General features: G+C 42.3%; 1 protein-coding gene across 13 annotated transcripts in view; it reads right to left on the reverse strand.

Annotated features, from left to right (window-relative positions):
* INPP4A (inositol polyphosphate-4-phosphatase type I A) overlaps positions 1-20,584 on the reverse strand; it is a 141,362-nt gene that overhangs the window by 50,135 nt on the left and 70,643 nt on the right. For 9 of the 13 annotated variants that reach the window (XM_034757942.1, XM_034757947.1, XM_034757940.1 and 6 more), the window contains 7 exons: positions 18,860-18,971; positions 17,651-17,741; positions 16,866-17,013; positions 9,778-9,908; positions 5,801-5,905; positions 4,751-4,859; positions 725-742 (listed from right to left, as the gene is read on the reverse strand). In XM_034757942.1, the coding sequence (XP_034613833.1) occupies positions 725-742; positions 4,751-4,859; positions 5,801-5,905; positions 9,778-9,908; positions 16,866-17,013; positions 17,651-17,741; positions 18,860-18,971 (714 nt within the window). The remainder of the gene's footprint in view (positions 1-724; positions 743-4,750; positions 4,860-5,800; positions 5,906-9,777; positions 9,909-16,865; positions 17,014-17,650; positions 17,742-18,859; positions 18,972-20,584) is intronic. The other 4 variants (XM_034757949.1, XM_034757943.1, XM_034757948.1 and 1 more) reach the window with 1 other exon arrangement.

A 20,584-nucleotide genomic window follows, 5' to 3' on the forward strand; every position in this document is an offset into this window, starting at 1 on the left:
TGTTGTTTTTGTAGATACAGACTAACATGGCTACCCCCTGATACTTGACACCGGAGACAATGAGAGTCTTTCTATTGACTTCAATGGGCTTCAGATCAGGCCATAAGAAGAACGGTCATAATAATCAGCAAATAAACTCCAAGTACTTTAGCTCAAAGCAGAAGCACTGCTTCACCATCAAACCACTGATTAACCTTTCACTTTTTCTCCTACAGCACTAAACAATGTAGGAATAAAATTAAGGGGAAAAAACTGCACAAGGGTTAAGAAAAAGTGTTTAAGTGCAGAGATAAATTTCAAAAATATAAACCAGGCCCATTATAACATCATAAAGACTTAAAGTTATGTGTTATCCAGTAGAAGTGAAAGGTTCAAAAATGGTTTTGTGTAGCTTTCTCTCTGCCTGTCTGTTATCTGTTTTTCTTTGGAAGTAACAGAGGAACAGATGAACACATTGTATTATTCTAATTTGCAAAGTCTCCTGACTTCATAAAAATCAGAGAGAGGTATGAAGTTAGCTGTTCATTACAAAATAGAAATTGCAGTTGGAAGGACCAATTCATTCATACATCATGTTCTACTAAGCATTTAAAGCATAATTAATGGTGTTATGATGCACGACATTAAAAGAATCTGCACACTTTAAAATACACCAATGTTTGCCCCATCCCAAAAGAAAAAAAAAACACCTCTCTCCACAAACTCTCAGAAACAGAAAACTCACCAACATTCCTCATAACTGCTAAAAAAAACAAAACCAAAATAAAATTAGCAGATTGTTTGCAAATACTGAAAGCAGAAAACAAAGCAAAGTAAGTTTGGGAAAATATTTTAAATTGCTTAATATTTTCAAAAAGGCATGTGCATATGATTAAACTTGTAAGCAAAATATACATATACTGCAGAATCACAGGCAAATGTGTTTTATTTGCTCTAGGTGCTGTAAGTGTAAAAGGAACACTCTTGCCAAGAAACAGAAAAAATAAAAGTCATTTGTACATAACACTAAAAATGAAAAAGATGAAATTAAATTCTACTATATTGGTTTGTATAGCAGCAAAGATGACCACACAAAACGGACTTCTGACTACCACTTGTATTTCCTATCTATTAATAGTGGGTTCTATTCTCCCCTTTAAAGCACACCATCCCTAAAAATGCTAATGAGAGCTGTATGTAAACAAGGAGAGATTAGACTCTGAATACATTTTATTTAGTTACCAAAACATGCTCTACAGATTTTAATGTAACATGTGATAAAGCATCCAAATGATGGGATTTTGCTATTGACAGTCTCTTGGCCTAATGACATTCAGAGATTCATACAGGGACCATTATGATTATCTAGCCTTATCTCCTACTTCGGGGTGGGCAAACTTTTTGGCCCAAGGGCCACACCTGTTTGGGGAAATTGCATGCAGGGCCACAAATGTAGGGCTGGGGCAAGGAGGTTGGGGTGAGGGAGGGAGTGCGGGGTGTGGGAGGGCGTGCGGTGTGCAGGAAGGGGCTCAGGGCAAGGGGTTGGGCGCAGGAGGGCTGCAGGGTGTACAAGAGGGCTCAGGGCAGGGGTACAGGAGGGGGTGCGGAGTGCGGGAAAGGGCTCAGGGCAGGGGGTTGGGGTGCAGGAGGGGGTGCGGTCCAGGACTCAGGGCAGGGGGTTGAGGTGGAGGAGGGGTGCAGCAGGGGGTCAGGGCTGGGGGTCGGGGTGCAGGAAGGGTTTGGGGTGCAGGCGCCGGCCCGGCACCGCTTACCTTGAGTGGCTCCGGGGTGACAGTGGCGTGCAGTGGGACTAAGACAGGCTCCCTGCCTGCCCTGGCCCTGCACCTCTCCTGGAAGTGGCTGGCACCACATCCCTACGGCCCCTGGAGAAGGGGGTACAGAGGACTCTACGCACTGTCCTCACCTGCGGGTACCTCCCCTGAAACTCCCATTGGCCGCTGTTTCCCGTTCCCAGCCAATGGGAGCTGCAGGGGGCAGTGCCTGCAGGCAAGGGCAGCACACCGAGCTCTCTGCCCTCCCATCTTCCCCAGGGACCACAGGGACGTGTTGCTGGCTGCTTCTGGGAACGGCGTGGGGCCAGGGAGCCTGCCTTAGCCCCGCGGCGCCACAGGGATGGCAATCCTGTGGGCCGGATCCAAAGCCCAGATGGGCTGGATCTGGCCCCTGGGCCATAATTTGCCCACCCTGTCCTATATAACACAGTCCACAGAACTAACACTCGCTACAGAAACTGAGTCTGCCACTGCAGATTGACTAGCCAGTCTTACACCTGAGATACAGTATTTTTTCCATTTACCGAAGTGTTACTGATTTATTTTATTTATCACAATACTTCTGGCTTTTTTCTCCAAAGATTAAACCCTGGTGCTTTTTTTAGGAACTATTTTATGCTTCTAATTTTATACATTAGGTTTATGATGTGATGCCTGAACTACACGTATAGGCCAAGCCCCTTTGAGTCAATGTCATTTGGTTTTCCAAGTTCCGGGACATTTCATTTTTCATTCTGCTTGCAAGGCCCCAAATTATCAGAGTAAGAAATGTTCCAAGACAGTGATGCCTGGTTAAGTGGTGAGGATGAAATGCAATAAGCATACTTGATTTTCTATGCTTCTGATCAAACATATTTTAAGATTATGTTGGTAGGTACAGTGTTTGTCCCTGCTCACTTATGTGATTTGGAGATTGTCTCAAGCCTCATTACAAAAGTACTCTAAATTAATATTGTAATAGGAGATACCCAACAGACTGAATAAGGAAACTTAGGTCCAACAGAGAAAGGGCCTGTAATTTGTGCTACCTTCCAGCAAATGATATTGCCAACAGGAAAGTTACTCTCCAACATAGGATCAGAATACCTGCAACTTTGTGAAGGCCCAGAAGAAAAATGCAGGCTGGAAATGGAGTTTTTGAATAGATTTGATGGAAAAAAAGACATCAGTAGTTTAGGTGCTTAGATAAGTCAGTAATGAGGGCTCTATAAGTAACCAAGTAGGCAGATATAGAATGCTTCTGAGTTCTGAAGGCAGATTTTGGTATCAACAACAAAAAGTTCAGCCTAACCTATTGGATTTATAGTCTTTGCTAATCCCATCCTGGAACATCGTGTAAGTCAGATGCAATTATAGGAGGCAGTTGTTAGTACTGGTCTCAATACTGTACCATTACATGTACTAGTCTGACTCTAAGGTTTCAACTGGCACTGCTAGTAGCCCTATCCATTACCAAAATTAGTGCCACTGATGGTACAGTTCAGTAGCCTCCAAAAATACTGAATTGAGTGAGGTTGGTGTCCAGATCATCCCCTCTCTCTGTGCCTTCCCACCATCTCTGACCCCGAGGCAGGCTGCAAAAGTCTCCCCTTGGCTGCAGCTGCTCCTGTAGCCCCCAAAGCGGGGTTCTACAGTAAAGATAATGCAGCCCAGAGTCATATTATCTTTCTCTTGTAAGCTCCTTGGGTATGTCTACATTGCAGCTGAGAGTGTGCCTCCCAGCCTCGGTAGAAAAGACACATGCTAGTTCTACTCAAGGTAGCAGGCTAAAAATAGCAGTGTGGGCACTGGCAATGACATGGTCTAGCTGCCCCACCCCCTAAGTCCTTTTATTCTGGTGGCTAGCCTGTGCCACTGGCTATGCTGCAACATCCACACTTCTATTTCTAAAGTGCTAGCCCAAGCAGAACTAGCACAGGTCTGTCACCTGGCTGCAAGGGCATGCTTCCTGCTGTGGAGCAGAGATACCCCTTGAAGCCTGAAGGGACACTGCGTGTGCCTTCCCCTTCAGTGCACTTGGCCTTCTCAATTTCTGCCTCAGCCTGCAGTGTGAATGGCTAACCCCCCCGAGAAGCCAAGGTGTGATCAGGAGCAGGGGGCATAGTACCACAGAGGTGAATTATTCCTCCTGCAGGTTAGAAAGGGGGAGATCAGTGTACAGAGGGTCCTCTCTAGTAACTACACAGCAGCAAAATACCTGGGGCAATATAGAGAAACCTGGAGCAACTGGCCCTATAACTAAATCCAAGTTGTTAATAAGAAACTTGCATTTGAGGAACTGCTGCTGCCTCTTAGGAAGGGTAGAACAAGTCAACTGATCTGTCTTTGCATAGAGTTCTGAAGCTCTAGGGAAGGACCAGAGGTGGATGACTCCAGCGTAGAATGGGTGTCTAAGCATGTTGTAGTTTTAGGAAATTAGTAAGAGATAGAGTCTAAGAAATTATTTTAGCCAATTTCTATCTGACTTCAGAAGGTAAATTAGAGTAATGCTAATCTCAGTTCTTCAGTTAACCACAGTCACAAATAAGGATATAGCCCAAGACAAAATTTACTTTGACTGATCTGGAAAATGCTTCCCAGATGTGCCGAGGAAGCAAGCTAAAGGGAGTGAAAGTATCAAATGTAACATACTTAAAGAGATTCCAATGATATTTTCTACCTCCACAACTAGACAGAACTTAAACTCAATTAAATCCAATTCAACACTTAGGTTGTTCAGTTTAGCTAGTTTAACAACTGTCCTGTAATATTAAATATTCCCAAAAAGTAATTTGAAAAGGAACTATCAGTAAACAAAAAACAATGGAAAAACTGTTTTTTCTCTTCTCCCTCTTTGAAAAAAGCATAGCATAATCTTCATAGTATTTGGCAGAACTTCCAAATGGAGGTGCAACAAAAACATGGAATGTGATGATTTTGCAAAGCCTGGAGATTTTAATGAGTTTATAATATGAGTTTATAATATCTCTTCTACTTACTGTTTCTTTGCCTCTTCGAATTTATGCAGCTTTTTCCGTAGACCCCCCGATTTAAAGCCTTGACAGTGAGCTGCGGGTGCTCCTATGGTTACTATGTCATAATTCTGATCTGGATGGACAAAAAGTGCTTACAGATAAAAGTTCAACATCTTTACTTTGGTTGAATCTGTGGAAATTCAAACTACTGAAAGGTAATTTCTCAAATAGTCCTGCCAGAGACTGAAGTCTTCAGAACAATGTTGAGTGTTAAAAAGTTTGGAACTGCATTAGTGGTGAGAAGCTGCCATGTGCTACACAGAAAAAGACCCCTGTTTGAAACCTGGACCTCTGTTTCTTGTTCTGGAAGACCTACAAAGACAATATTCCCATGTCTGGAGATGAAGGAAGATTAACCTTGATACCTCAGCCTATCATCCCCCCTATCTGAAGGATACACAAGGCAGCTAGGGTCGATAGGTAGATGGGGCTGAACATTAAATGAAAGGAGAAAATTAGGTCTTTTACAAAGAAGCAAGCTCAACCTAAACAAGTTAATGTCTTTTTACACATCTAAAGTGCAGCACACATGATGGCCCCTCACAATTAAATTAATCTAAAAAAAAAGCAACAACAGGGAGGGCCTCTGATGTCATGCCAACCAGAAAAGATCCTGGTGGCTCCTAAAACCAAAGGGGATCCAGCAGATTAATCCAGTAGATACAGCACAGGGATGGAAGGTGGGAGACTTGGGTTCTGTTCCCTAGCTCTGATGCTGATGTGCTACATGACCTTGGACAAGCTGATCTGCCCTTTGGTTTTGCCATCTATAAAACTGGGGTAATGATACTTACTCTACTTTAGTAAAGTGCTTTGAGATATAAGGATGGTAGCTGCAATTAAAATGTTAAATATTATTAGTACTGCACAGAAGCTACACACTGGTTTGGGGGAAACTTAGCTCTGGATGGTGGAAACCCAAAAAAGAGAAGAATGTGTGTGTGTATATATATATATTTACACACACACACACACACACACACACACACACGCACACACGAGAGAGAGATGTACCTGATCCTGCATCATCCTGGACTCTCATTCTTTGTATGTGTAAATTTGTGGGCACGAATTCCAATTTTTTATCAGCTTTCAAGCTACTTGCTTTAAACGAAGGGCCTGAGAAATGTAACAGAAAAATATTTATTCTATATCTGCCCTATAAAACCATGACCAACTTCCAGTCTTAAAATACCAACAAATGTGGATTGGGGTTACTTTCAACACTTGTTGCACATTAGGTGGGAAGTAATACTGACAGAAAGTATGACTTACAACTAAAAGTCTGCTAGTCGGCAAGTCTATCTGCAAAGCACATGCTGTTAGCAACAAGTGTCACTCACCTGTCTAAACGGCTGGGGGAACTGGATGGTGCCAGCATCAAAGGGGGCCCAGCCCCAGCAGCGAGGAAGGGAGATACCCACTGAGGGCACCAGGTAGGCTCCTCCCCGCTTGGAGTCTCTGGCACTCATTGGCCAGGTGGGGCCAAACTGTATGATCACAAAAGTCAAGGGGCAACATAGACTTAATTTAAAATCCACTTTCAAAACCCTGTGACCAACCCTCTGGTACGAGAAGAATCCGTAATACTGGGGGAAAATGCCTATTAAAACACAAACCAATGCATAGTCAAATACATTATTTTCATTGTATTTTGATGGCACATGTTCTCTCTGTACACAAGTGCTGGAAGAGCGTACAAGAAAACAGTGCAAGAACCTGGAGAACGTATTCTTTTAAAAGAAATACTAAAAATCTTCTGACTGCAGGGGGTGAAGAAATCAATCCCTACCAGAAGAACATTTATGACAGCACTAAGCAGACAAGCAATTCTTCTAGTGCACTCCATCTCACCAGCCTATGAGAATTCATTTGTTAGGATCCCTATACTCACTTCCACTCCAATTTTGAGTAATTTATACATTGTATAGTATGGGAAAATATAACTAAACTGGAGGATGTTTACAGTTGAGGTATTCCATGTCCCTATACAATTACTGGATTACTTTATTTATTAGTAATAAATATCATCCCTAGCCACTGGATCTGATGGAGTCCAAATACTAATCTAAGAAGAATGAGCTGGAGTTAGATATGCACTTAGGCCCCAATTCAGGAAGCTTTAAACACATGGTTAAGTCCCTTGCAGAATTGGTGTCTAAATGACTAGCAAAATAAGTTTATATTTTAGTATTATTATTATTTTCTCTTACTGTTGTGGATCCCTGGAATCAATCCAGCAAAGCACCTAAGCACATGCTTGACTTTAAGCATGGGAAAAGTCCCACTGACTTCACTAGAACATTTATCATGTGCTTACGTGCTTTGCTGGATCCTTAGACAAAAAAGGTAAATATGCCACAGTGTCAAAGCTACAGGTGAATTTAACGTCTACCACAGATAATTGCTCTGTGGATCCCAATGATCCATTATGCACAGACCAATACCAGTTCTGTGCTCAATAATCAATATTGTAATATGCTGTCACCTACACATGCCTGCCTTTCTAACAATCTGAGGTGGGATGCACGCTGCAAACTTTACACATTGTGTACACTGAAACTTTCTGTTCTACTTTCCTGGAATTTGGCTTTATTCTCATTGACTGGTCAGTGTCTTTTGAACTGGCATATCACATGAAAATCATCCTTCCTCCCGTGGTCACAACTGTTCTGTGCTTTCAGGGAGAAATTCTTCTCCTGTGCAGGGAGGCCAGCACAAAGCCTACATACCACTTACAGCAAGTCCCTCTTAACCAATCAAAATAGGACTTATGTGATGCCTAGACCTTTATGCTGGCCCTCTGTCCAGAGGGGAATTTCATTATGAGTGAAGACACTGTATGTTAAAACAGCAACCTTGAACTATGAATGAACCCCCAGCCTTCTCCACGGATGTCAACAGGAGTTATGGATGTAGAACAAGGGTATAATATGGCCTGACATGAATACATAATAGTAAGAAAAGTATAAGAGTGAACAAAATACACCCAATTATTTCCCCCATTCCGAATGAAAAGCTGGACTAATATTAGGGTAAATAAAGTTGCATCATTCCCCCATTTGTGCATAACTCAGTCGGTTATAAACTGCCTTATTTCCCATTTAGTTTTATTAAGATTTTGAAATAATTACACACACAAACACATACACATTCTTTAAAAATGACAAAACACAGGAATCAAATAATTCCCAGAATACTTTAGAGAGAGCTAAGTATAGGAGGAAAAAACACTGAGAAACTATCAAACAAAGATTTGGGGATTCTTGGAATAAAAGCTAAAACCTAGATCATATAATAATATTATATTATATGTATAAGATTATATTAAAAATTCTAAAATTATTATTAATATAAAGAATCAGAATGTATTGGGGATTTCTGAAGACAGGTCTTTACCTACAGAAAGTTAGTTCCTGTTTATTATTATTATTAAGCTGAATCAACACACCAGACTTTGTATTGTCAGTTTATATATATCTATATATTACACCTGAGGGAACTCGGGGCCAAAACATTAAAAATTCTGTGCCAAAAAATACAAATTCTACAAATAATGTTTTAAAATTTTGCACATTTTATTTAGGAACAAATAAATGTACAGGCTCCAGGCCACTGGCTGCACAGAGGTGGGAAATCACCCTGCAGCCCTCCTCTACTGCCCAGGACACAGACTTGGCAGTGAGGCTGCCCCCGACATTGACACAGTGCTAGGGCTGGGCCTGCTCCAGAAATAGCCTGGGGCCCTGCATCTCTGCACCAGGTACATCAGGTGTAGGCAGGCAGGCTCAGCCTGGCAGAATCCAAGTGTGGAGGAGCTTAGTGTGTGGGGATCCAGGGGATCCATAAGAGTTGTTCTGTGTGAGGCAATCTGGATGTGGGTGGCTCAGTGGCCACTCTGGGTGTGTCTGGGATCTGGATGCACAGGGGCTTGTTGGAGGGGTCTGGGTGCAGGGGCAATGGGACTCTGCGGGAGTCCAGGTGAAGGTGGGGGCTCAGCAGGGGGGTCTGGGTGCTGGGGCAGTGGGGCTCGGTGGGGTGGGGATCTGGGTGCAGCTGGTTGGGGCTCAGTGGAGTGGTGGTCCGGGTGTAGGGGGCTCATCAAGGTGGTTCAGATGCAAACAGGTGGGTCTCCTTGGGGTGAGGGTTCAAGTGCAGGGGGTGAGGTGGGTGGAGCTTCCTGCAGCCGGGAGAGATTTCTGGGGCTGGTTCTGACCTTGCCCCGGCCCTGGCCACTCCCTGCAGGAGAAGAGTAAGTCCTGTCCTCCCCTGCCCCCAGTCCAGCTGGCACTAGCAGCTGTGCCCAGTGCATGGTAGAAGCCACCAGCCAGGGCATTCCCAGGCCCCCTGCCCCCTCTCAGTGATTTACCTCCTCACCAGCTGCTCTGGGAGCCTGAAACAATGTGCCCATACTGCTGGGGAGGGAGGCATGACCACTCTTGCGGCTTCCCTTTGCTTCCCCATCAGAAGTCATTTTTCTGCAGGGACGCAAAGAAATCTGTGGGGGACATGATTCTGTGCGCGCACCGAGGCATAGAATTCCCCCAGAAGTAATATATTTTATTGCTTATCATTAAGCATATATATTACTTATCATTAATTACATGAAATTTAGAGGAAAGTAATGCTAATGGAAACCCACAAAAGAGAATTTAGGTGATAAATATTAATAAAATTAATAAAATAACAAGAACAATTTAATTTAATTCATTTTTAAGGAAATTGCAGATTACTTTTTCTTTTCCAGACCTCACTCATTATCCCCTCTTTTGTATGTTAAGTTGCACAATGACTATGATATTTATAAATTAGCTTCTTTGTACAATCACTATAAAACTTTAGAAGAGAGTAAAAATATTTTGTCTGTTGATTTTTCCTACCAAACAAAGACTAAAACCACCTTTTTGGTTCTGAATCTTTATTTTAAAAGGAAAATAAGAAGCATAACTGAAACATATTATCTATTATTACTGAAAATAAATCTTGCTGACCTTTGTATTGATGCAAGTCAGTTAGGTTTTCCTGATAAGTCAGTATAATTGTTTGGTACTGAGTAACTATTTGTCGACGAAGGCTCTCCCAACAGGGAGACAGCTCTCCCAGCTCTTCTAGTTCACAAACCCTACAAGAAGAAAGAAAAATGTTTTCAACTCAGTTGTACAGCTCAGCAAGAAGAAAAAATGCAAGTGATGTCACACAACGGACTCCTCAGGCAACGCATTCTGAATTCCGTGAGAAGAGTTCCAGGTACAAGAGAATGTTTCAAAACGTACCTCCCAATACACCAGAATGGGCAAAATTAAGGAGCCTACTTTCTTTCCCTCCATTTATCCAGAGTTTTCAATAAGGGATAGATCCCAAGTGGCCCCCTATGTGGCCACACGGAGGTGAGCAAGAACCCTCCCCTCTTCATGTGGCTGCACAGTCTCTGTGCTCTGGGAAGAACGGGAACTGCTTGCTTCTGCTCCCCCCAGGAATAAGGATAAGTGGAGAAGGAGGTGGGACCATGTCTATGCCCTGAATCCACCAGTGCACTGTGAAGGGGAGCAGCTCATAGCCTATTAGGCTGCTTCCCTGCCTTCCAAATCCTATATTTTCTCTTCCCTCTCCATACAGAGAAGCAACTGTCTGCAGGGATCACCTCCCCTTTATCTGAATGCGGGGGTTGGAGAGGGAATATAAACTCTTGAAGGTGGGGAAGCAGCCTCATAGGCTATGAGCTGCAGACAGCTGCTTCCCCGCCTTTGAGATCCTATATATCGTGTACACACACACACACACACACACACACACACACACACACACACACACACACACACACACACTCTCTCTCTCTCCTCCTGCAGGTGTGGTGCAGATGCAGACACAGATAAAAGACAGAGTGCACATCAAGGGTTGGATACCAGTTGATTCTTGCAGATGCGGATCGAGATTTTTGTATCTGCGCAGGGCTGTAGTCATCTTAAACACAAATTTGGAATAGCAGGCAAAGGAATCAAATCTAGCAGCTCCTTTTGTTTGCTCTCTCAAGAGCCCCGATCCATAATTTTTACCAATTATCTGTGTATAACTTGAGAGTCCATTTGTGGAATTGAAAGAATAATTCTCTATTAATTATATAGTATTTTAGCACATTATCAAAATTAAGCAAGTTTGTCCATTCCACAGTAATCCAACGTGTTGACTCCCAACAGGCAACATATACACCTCTACCCCAATATAACACGACCTGATATAACACAAATTCAGATATAACACGGTAAAGCAGTGCTCCAGGGGGGCGGGGCTGCGCACTCCGGCAGATCAAAGCAAGTTCGATATAACGTGGTTTCACCTATAACGCGGTAAGAGTTTTTGGCTCCCAAGGACAGAGTTATATCGGGGTAGAGGTGTAGTATTTAACAATGATTCATAGATTTTGAGACCAGAAGGAACCGTCATGATCATCTAGTCACATCCTTCTGCATAACAGGCCATATAATTTCATTCACTGATTCCTGCAGCAACCCCATGGTTTAAAGACTTCAAGTGAAGTGGAATCCATCACATCCTTTAGTTAGATGTACCATGCCGACATAGACATACCATGGAGTGTAGTATAAATGTTAGGTAGACATATCCCCCTGGCTATATGCATCTTGTTACTCTTCACACAGAGCTCTTGTGCAGAAGAACTTTACATGAGTGGCACCATCAGCAGGCAGCTGCCCCTCTGAAGGGGTCTCAGACACATAGACTTTAAGGACAGAAGGGAACATCATGGTCACCTAATTTGACCTCCTGCACATTGCAGGCCACAGAACCTCACCCACTCAGTACTGCACAGGGCCGGCTTCAGCTTTTTTGCCACGCCAAGTGGCGGGGGGCGGGGAGAGGGGGAGATAAGGCCGCGATCGGCGGCAGCTCTACCGCGCCGCTTCATTCTTCAACGGCAATTCAGCGGATGGTCCTTCCCTCCAAGAGGGATTGAGGGACCCGCCGCTGAATTGCCGCCGAAGACCTGGACATGCCGCCCCTTTCCATTGGCCGCCCCAAGCACCTGCTTCCTGCGCTGGTGCCTGGAGCTGGCCCTGGTACTGCAGTAGGCTCATAACCTGTGGATGAGTTAATTAAGTCCTCAAATCCACCATTTACTCTAGTTCAAACCCGCAAGTGACCTGTGCCCCATGCTGCAGAGGAAGGCAAAAACAAAAACAAAAAACCCTAAGGTCTCTGCCACTCTGACCTGGTGAACAGTTCCTTCCTGACCCCAAATATGACAATCAATTAAACCCTGAACATGTGGGTGAGACACCAGCCAGACATCTGGGAAAGGATTCTCTTTGATAACTCAGAGCCGTCCCACTCTTGTGTCCCATCTTCAGCCATTGAAGATATTTGCTAATAGCAGTCATGGATAGGCCATTGCCATTGTAGGCAATCTCATCATACCATCCTCTCCAGCAAACTTTTCAAACTCAGTCTTAAAACAAGTTACGTTTTTTACATCATCTACTCCGGTTAGAAAGCTGTTCCAGAACTTCGCTAATCTTCTGGTTAGAAACCATCTAATTTCAAACCTAAACTTATTGCTGGCCAGTTTATATGCATTTGTTCTTGTGCCAGCATTAGCTCTTAACTTAAATAATTCCTCTCCCTCCATGATGTTTACGTCTCTGATGTATTTATAGAGAACAATCATATCTCCCCCCTCCTCCTTCATTTTGTTAGGCTAAACAAGCCAAGCTCTTTAAGTCTCCTCCCATAAGGTAGGTTCTTTAGTCCTCTGATCATCCTAGTAGCCTCTCTCTGCACCTGTTCCAGTTTGAATTCATCTTTCTTAAACATGGGAGACCAGATTTGCACACAGTATTCCAGATGAGATCTCACCAAAGCCTTGTATAATGGTGATAATATTTCCCCCATCTCTAGGGTAATAATCTAGCTCATGCATCCTAGGATTCCAATAGCCTTTTCCATGACTGCATCACGTTGGCATCTCATAGCCATTCTGTGATCAACCAATACACTCAGGTCTTTCTCCACCTCTGTTGCTTTCAACTGATACAACCCCAATTTATAGCAAAAACTCTTGTTGTTAGTCCCTAAGTGCATGACCTTGCACTTTGCATTATTAAATTTTTCAAGATTGTCCAAATCTTTTTGTATGATATACTGGTCCTCCTCTGTATTGGTAATACCTCCCAACTTTGCATCATCCACAATTTTTGTTACTCCCACTTTTTGTGATAAGGTCATTAATGAAAATATTAAATAAAATTGGCTCCCATGACCGATCCTTGAGGTACTCCACTAGTAACCTCCCTCCAGCCTGACAGTTCACCCTTCAGCATGATCCATTGAAGTCTCCCCTTTAACCAGTTCCTTACCCATCTTTCGATTCCTGTATTAATCCCCATCGTCTCCAATTTAACCAACAATTTCTCTTGTGGAACTGTATCAAATACTTTACTGAAATCCAGGTAGATTAAATCTATTGCATTTCCTTTGTCTCATCAGTTATCTTCTCAAAGAAAGAGACCAGGCCTAGCACGATCTACCTTTTATAAAACCATGTAATATTTTATTCCAATTTCTGTTTACCCCTATGTCCTTAGCTACTCTCTCTTTCAAATACTCCCCAAAAAGCCTACAGAAAGTCTGGTCTATAGCAAGTCAAATTCAGGTGTAAAAACTAAAAATGCCAGCAAAAAATTATTGCTCAGTATCAATCAAAAGCCTTAAACCTATGCTAGGCCTCACTAGTAACCCACTAAACTCATTATATATATATATATGCGTGCAGATCTTAATATTAAAGATATATGATACAATTACATACAATTGAGGTCAAACTAACGGGCCTGTAGTTTCCTAGATCACTTTTTTCCTCTTTCTTAAATATAGGTACTATATTTGCAATTCTCCAGTCATAGGCTATGACCCCACAATTTATGGATTCATTAATAGTCTTTGCTCTTGGACTTTCAATTTCACATGCTAGTTCTGTTAACATTATTGGATGGAGATTATCTGGGCCCATCGATTTGGAACAATTTAGCTGTTTGAGTCTAGGGTCATGGACTCAGTCCACCTCTGACAGGCTCCATAAGGGAGAATGAGGCCACTCAGGTTCACCTGGGAAGACTTAACTCACTGAGTAAGTGGGAGGCAGTTAATTATGCAGGGAAACACCCAGGCATGATAAAAGGAAGCTACTCCCCGTGGGGAGGGAGGCTAGAAAACAGGCTCCTGGGGAAAGGAACAGTCCCCAGATTACAGAAAGAGAAGGCTCCCAAGGAAAGGGCTTGTTGGGGGGAAACCTGGTGAGGGCGATCATTAGGAAAGGAAACTAAGGAAGAATGCTCTTAGGTAGGAGAGGCTCTGAAAGGGAGAAGCTACGAATGCAAAGTGTCAGCGGAACCTGGCCCCCATAGAAGGACTTCATCAGCAGAAGCCACAGATCAGAGCAGTGACATGCTGTTCTGAGGAAGATCATGATTTGACTTCTGTGGGCACTTTAACCCAAGAGGAGAGACCCTTTCCCAGATAATCACAAGAGCCCTGACTCCAGAAGAGGGTTCCAGGTCAAGAGGGCCTTCGCTGGTAAGGGGTGCGGACATAAGTGAGGTTGATGGACCAAAGTTAACTCAGCCTTCTCTCCCTCCTGCTAGTGATGCTGGAGTGGAGGCCTATCTGTATAATGTTCTCCTTTGTGTTAAATAAATTAGATCCCCACAGAGGCACTGCTCAACACACATAAGCCTCACTGAACTTACTGAAATCCCACTAGCAGAAAATGAGGCAGAATGGTAATGTTGCAACGGTCCACCAGGGGGCACTCCAGGGATCAAGGCCCTCTCCCCAAGCAGAAATCAAGATCACCCAAGTGCATTTTAAGCTGTCATCTTAATGGTAGACAGGAGTGATTATACTGGTGTGCCACCTAAAGCTGCATAGTATTTCTCAAGGTTTCAGTACAGAGAGAGTAGAGAGGAATACCTGAGTAGATCTAACATATCCTGGGAGTACATACTATTAAAGTTTTCAACCCAGATTATAATACAGAAAATAAAATATACATTAAAAATATGCATCACTGTAGGTTTTCATTCTGCAAAAAAATTCAGACAAAAATTCATCTTAAAGAGAATTGTTTATTAATTTAACAATATAGAAGATACTGGATGAAAATAAGAAAGAACTTCCATCTGATATTCTGCATACCTTAATGGAGAGTAAAAAGATATCCCAATGCCTTTCATCTAGGGGCCCATTTTTCTAAATTACAGAAAGTCATTTTCACCTCTAAGCAATACAGTTCAGTATTTAAAAGCTTGTATTACTGGTATTTGTTATGAAACCAGAATTGGTCAGAACATTAATAGAACTTCATTTACAGAAAGTACCCTTGAGTGGTGAGATTTTCTAGCTAATTATTGAGTGAATTCCACTGACTAAAAACTAATATCAAGGAGTAGCTTGTCCTGTTCATTCTAATTCTCTGCTGTTACATTTAGGGTTACATTTAGGTTCTTTACCATGTCCATCTAAAGGGTCGAAAGCAGGAGTTCTCAACCTTTTTCTTTCTGAGGCCCCACCAACATGCTATAAAAACTCCATGGCCCACCAGTGCCACAAATGGTTTTCTGCATATGAAAGCCAGGACTGGCATTAGGGGGTAGCAAGCAGAGCAATTGGCTGGTGCCCCATGCCCGCGAAGCTGCATTGCTCAGGCTTTGGCTTCAGCCCCGGGTGGTGGGGCTCAGGGCCCTGGACTTCAGCCTCATGAGGTTGGGCTCTGGCTTTCTGCCCTGGGCCCCAGCAAGTCTAATGCCGGCCCTACCTGGCAGCCCCCTGATGGGGGCCTTGGACCCCCGGTTAAGAACCACTGATCTAAAGGCCACTGAGCAGAGTCCAAGAGTCTGGGTTCCAGCCTGAGCCTGAACAGCTACACTGCAATTAAACAGCCCCTTAGCCCAAAACCCACAAGGCCCGAGTCAGTGAACACAGGCCAGCTGCAGGTGTCTAACTGCAGTGTAGACATACCCTTAGCCAGCAACATTCTTACTAAAGTCATTTAGCCTGTGGCAGACAGAACATCAGCCAGGATAGATGCATCCCTTTACTCTTTTCATACTACTCTGTGAAATTTTAATATCCTCAACCGTTATAAAGAGAGATAGCTATTAACGTCTCCTGTTACAGGGCACAAAGAATGCTAGCTGCCAACAACACAGTAACTACTTACGGGCCCCACCCACACTCCTTGTGCACCTAAAGACTCGTGGCCAGATACCTGGAAGATGCACTATACAGTGTAACAGTTGGGTAGCCTCCACTGGCAGAGGCCTCCCGGGAACCCCCCCGAGTAGGAGATAACAAGCCCTCCCTCTATCTAGGCATTCATATCCCACTCGTCATTGCAGTATCCAAGTGCCTCAGGTACAGCTGTCCTAGCTGGCACATATGACTTAGGAACACCCACAGACCCATCATATTGTGCAGCCTTTTATCTTTCAATTGGACTAAATAATTCTTGCTGCACCAAAATACTAAAGGTAGTTACGAACACTTATTAAAAATTTACCTCAGTATTTAAAGATGCTTTTTATAGAACGGCACATCATCTGAATAACGCAATCTCCACAATACCACTTCTGTTATCACTTTACATTTATCCTGACCACACTAAGTTATTCTGTGGGCTAGACCTTCCTCTACATAGACACAGGTGTAAATCAAGGGTTTAAGTCAATGAGTCAGTCCCTGACTTGTTGTAAAACGTCACAGCTCCATTTGACTTCCACAGAGCTCTGCTGATTTACACCTGCTGAGAATCTGGCCCAACCGAGTTAAAGCAGTGTAAGACACTCCAAAGGGAGAGGAGCATCAGGCCTGTGCAAGATACAGTTCATGGCCAATCTAGTGGTGACATGAAGGTATTGACTTTGTTAACAATAAGAGGGCAGCGACCAAGTTGCTGCAGTCACTATTTCTGCTGCAGTCTCTTTGTTGTAACAATTTGTTCTCTGCCAGCTCAGCAAAGGATGCACATCACTGCTGTATTATAAACACATGAAAATTTGTTCACCCTTACCTGGCTGCATCTTCTTCAAGAAGCAGCTTCACAAACTGTCTGGGGATGTTCAGTGACAGTACACTCTCAGCCATCTGCTCCAAAATTCTCAGGTGGTTCCCATCAGTTGTGGGGAAACGATACATCCGACAAATGGCACCACCAAACACTAAAATATTAAAACCACTTTATGTAAATGTGTGGTTTGAGTTCAGCATTTACAAAGTCTCCCCTCAACCATTACATTAAGCTACATTGACTAGATTCAATATTGGCTGCTTGTAAAAATCCAATTTAAGTCATTCACCTATCTAGCTTTTCCAAATGCCATTTTTATAGGAAGGAGCTTTCTATTCACTGTCAAAGAAAAAACCCAAATCCAAAAGGTATTCAAAATATTTTAAAGGAAAAAAGGAACAATTCATTTTTTAAAAATTCTTCACATATTGAATTTTTTTCTCCTAATACATAAGTCTATAGGAGAGGCCATGGTAGATGAATGTAATGGTAAACAACCTGTAAGATATTTTACTTCATAAAGTATTGTTTGTACTACAAAGTGCTGTAGTGCAGGTGGCAAAATAAATTATTCTTATGGGTCTCAATTCAGCAACCAGTCCCTATTCAACTTCAAACACATGCTTGAGTGCTTTGCTGAACTGGGGCTATGATGGAGGCAAAAAGAGATTAGCTGTCACTGATAATGTAAACATGCTAAATATAGTAAGAACTGTCAATACACACAGAGCAAAGATATTAATCTGATAGTAGGCGCGCTATCAATATCTGCCCAGTTAGCTGCTTACCGGATTTTAGTAACACATCTTTCCGTAACGAAGCATATTTGGATCTGATTCCTAAAGATTCCGTTAAACTTTCATCAACTGGCAGTACAGTCTAAAAGACACAAATAGTAAAGTCTGTACAATGTAAAACCTCAACACCAAGTCAAGCTAAACTGGTGAGACTCAACATAAAGACATGAAGGTAATATTCAAAACAGGGAATGTTTAAAATACATATTCCAAACATGTTTATCAGGGATAATCACTATCCTGACTGCAAACTGAAATACTAAAAACATCTAATGATCAGATCTTCAGATAAGGGACCTACTTTTTATTTGTACTGCAAAGCACCTAGCACACTTCTGAGTGCTGTAAAAATTATTGGCCAGATCCTCAGCTGCTGTAAATTAGCATAGCTCTATAGTTTACATCAATTTACTGCCCAGTTGAGGACCTGGCCCAATAAATAATGATGACAATCCACATTCTGAACATACTACAGGTATACAGATTATATGACTTCAGATGTATTCACAATACAGAGAGAGTCTGCAGCACTAAACTTGTTCCCTAAGCAGGCAGGCAACTATAAATATCTGCTCTAGAGAACACTGCTTGTTACTATCAGAAAAGATCCAGATTTCAGATATAGTGTGGTCTTTGTTCTTTTAAACTATCTGATCGTATTTCTACTTCACAAGCTGTCCTTCTTGAACTTCCATTTTCACTGATAGTTTCTAATAATCTAGTTTAAGCATTTGCTTGGTACTGCCTTCAGATTCACAAATGGACATCAGTGAATTTCTTTTGAAATCAGCTACTTCCCATAGACATGCATCATGCACAGTAGTAGGTAGTGGTTTTTGTGTTGTTGGGTTTTTTTTAAGGGCATGCAGCAATACAAGCCAGTGTAATTAAGGGAAGATAGAATAAGAGCCCTATTACCACAGACAAGTTTCCATCCCACCATCTTCAAGAACTCTCAGCATTACAAAAAACTGTATATCACAGGCTGTGCCCCAAGTATTTCAACACTGAACTGTTTGTTACAGATTAACCAGCTAATATTTGTACAGTACATTGAAAATATAAAGGACTATAAGTACTAAGTAGAATTAGTAAGTGATTGGGTAGAGGGGGAGGCAATTTGCAGACTATAACATTATCTATAACATTGTCTTCAGTAATCCTGTATCTACCTGAGGCTGATATAATGTTCACACTCACCCTCCCATTAATGGTGTCAGGAGACCTTGTTACAGGAGGCTTTTGGTCCGTTTTTTCTTCCATTTGCCATCCTATAACTGTGATGTTACCTACACGATCACTTTCAGCAGACCTGCAACAAACAAGTTATTTTTTTAGAGAGGGATCTGTTTGTCAATAGGAGACCAATTACTACTACACACAATATACTGATCTGTGAATTTAATGAACATTTAAAATTAGGAAGCTTATAACATGGAGATACAAGTAAACCGATTTTACATGCCAGATATTAAATGACACCAATAGGAAGACATTCATCTCATTCTGTAAAGATTGGTCTGCTAGCTGTATATGATCTTATATACTGTATCATATGTGGTGCTAAATGGGAGAGAGTTAAGGGGACAGCAGCATCCTTAACAAGGAATTGTCTTCATTTTGTCAGTTTTAGATTCTTAATGATATTTTAAAGTTATTGTTTGCATTTAACAATGTGTAATGGTGATTCAAACAAATAGCTGTTACAAACAGTGCTGGAGAGTAAATGAAAAAAGCACACAAGAGACTGCAAGAACAGATCTAGACACACATACAGCACGGCACGTGTGGAATCAAGTTTTGAAAAGGAAAAGATTGAGCAGATGTTGCTCTGCATTCTAGTTACATTTGTGAAGAGCAATGCGATTAGGGGAAGAGAGTTTCACACCCACCCACCCCCTCCCAATCAATCATACTGCACTTGATATCAAAAAATATTTTATAATAGTTTCGTTTCCTACTCAATAATGAGAGAAGAACACCTAATCGATTGATTACTCATGATACAGGCCACGTAGAATGCTAGAAAGTCTGCCACCAGCTTCCCCTGCCCCAAACCATCTCTTCTCCATAGCTGTGGATAAATAGCCTATTTTGTTACAGTTTGTCTCTTTTCTGACTCCGCTCATTACTACGCGCCCCAGCACATCGTCTGTTGCCAAATCCAGTCAATTTTTCCTTTATAACATATTGGCGGGGGGGGGATCAGTCCTCCCCCTTTTGTCTCTACCATCAAAAGCCTTGGTCATCTCTTACCTTCACTAATACAACCTCCTCTATGCTTCTCCCACCAATTCCTTCAGGGAATTCAATATGCTGTTGCTGCAATCATCTTCCTCTCCAGTCTCTCTGACCATACTAATCCCCTACAAAGATCCCTTCACTGATTTCCCTTCACCTTTCACATCATGTTCAAGATTCTCACCAATGCCTCTCTAGCATTGCCACCCACAGTTACACGTTTGAGCTCAGTTCCTCCTAATCTCTTCCTGCTCCCCTCACTCTGCACAAGCTTCCTAACTTCTCCCACACTTGATTTCATACCTCCAAGCTGACCCCTAAGGGTGGGACTGTATCCCTGTTCTTTGGCACCAAGTTACCATTCCCACAAGACACTCTCCTCCCCTGAAGCTTTTCAACATTAATCCACCCAGTAAATTATTTTTTAAATAATATTAAAGATATCTGCTCTGTTTTGAGACTGGTTCTCCCTATAGCTAGAGTGTTTAAGGACAAACACACTAAAGTCTGTGAGATGCTCAGATGCTACAGAAATGGAGACCATATAAACACCTTACATAGATAAGTAGAGAGACATGGTGGGTGAGGTAATATCTTTTATTGGACCAATTTCTGTTGGTGAGAAAGACACACTTTCAAGCTTACACAGAGCTCAGTAGCTAAGATATCCAATGTAAATAAGAA

The sequence above is a fragment of the Trachemys scripta genome, chromosome 1, assembly GCF_013100865.1.
Source record: "Trachemys scripta elegans isolate TJP31775 chromosome 1, CAS_Tse_1.0, whole genome shotgun sequence".
Taxonomy (NCBI): Eukaryota; Metazoa; Chordata; order Testudines; family Emydidae; genus Trachemys; species Trachemys scripta.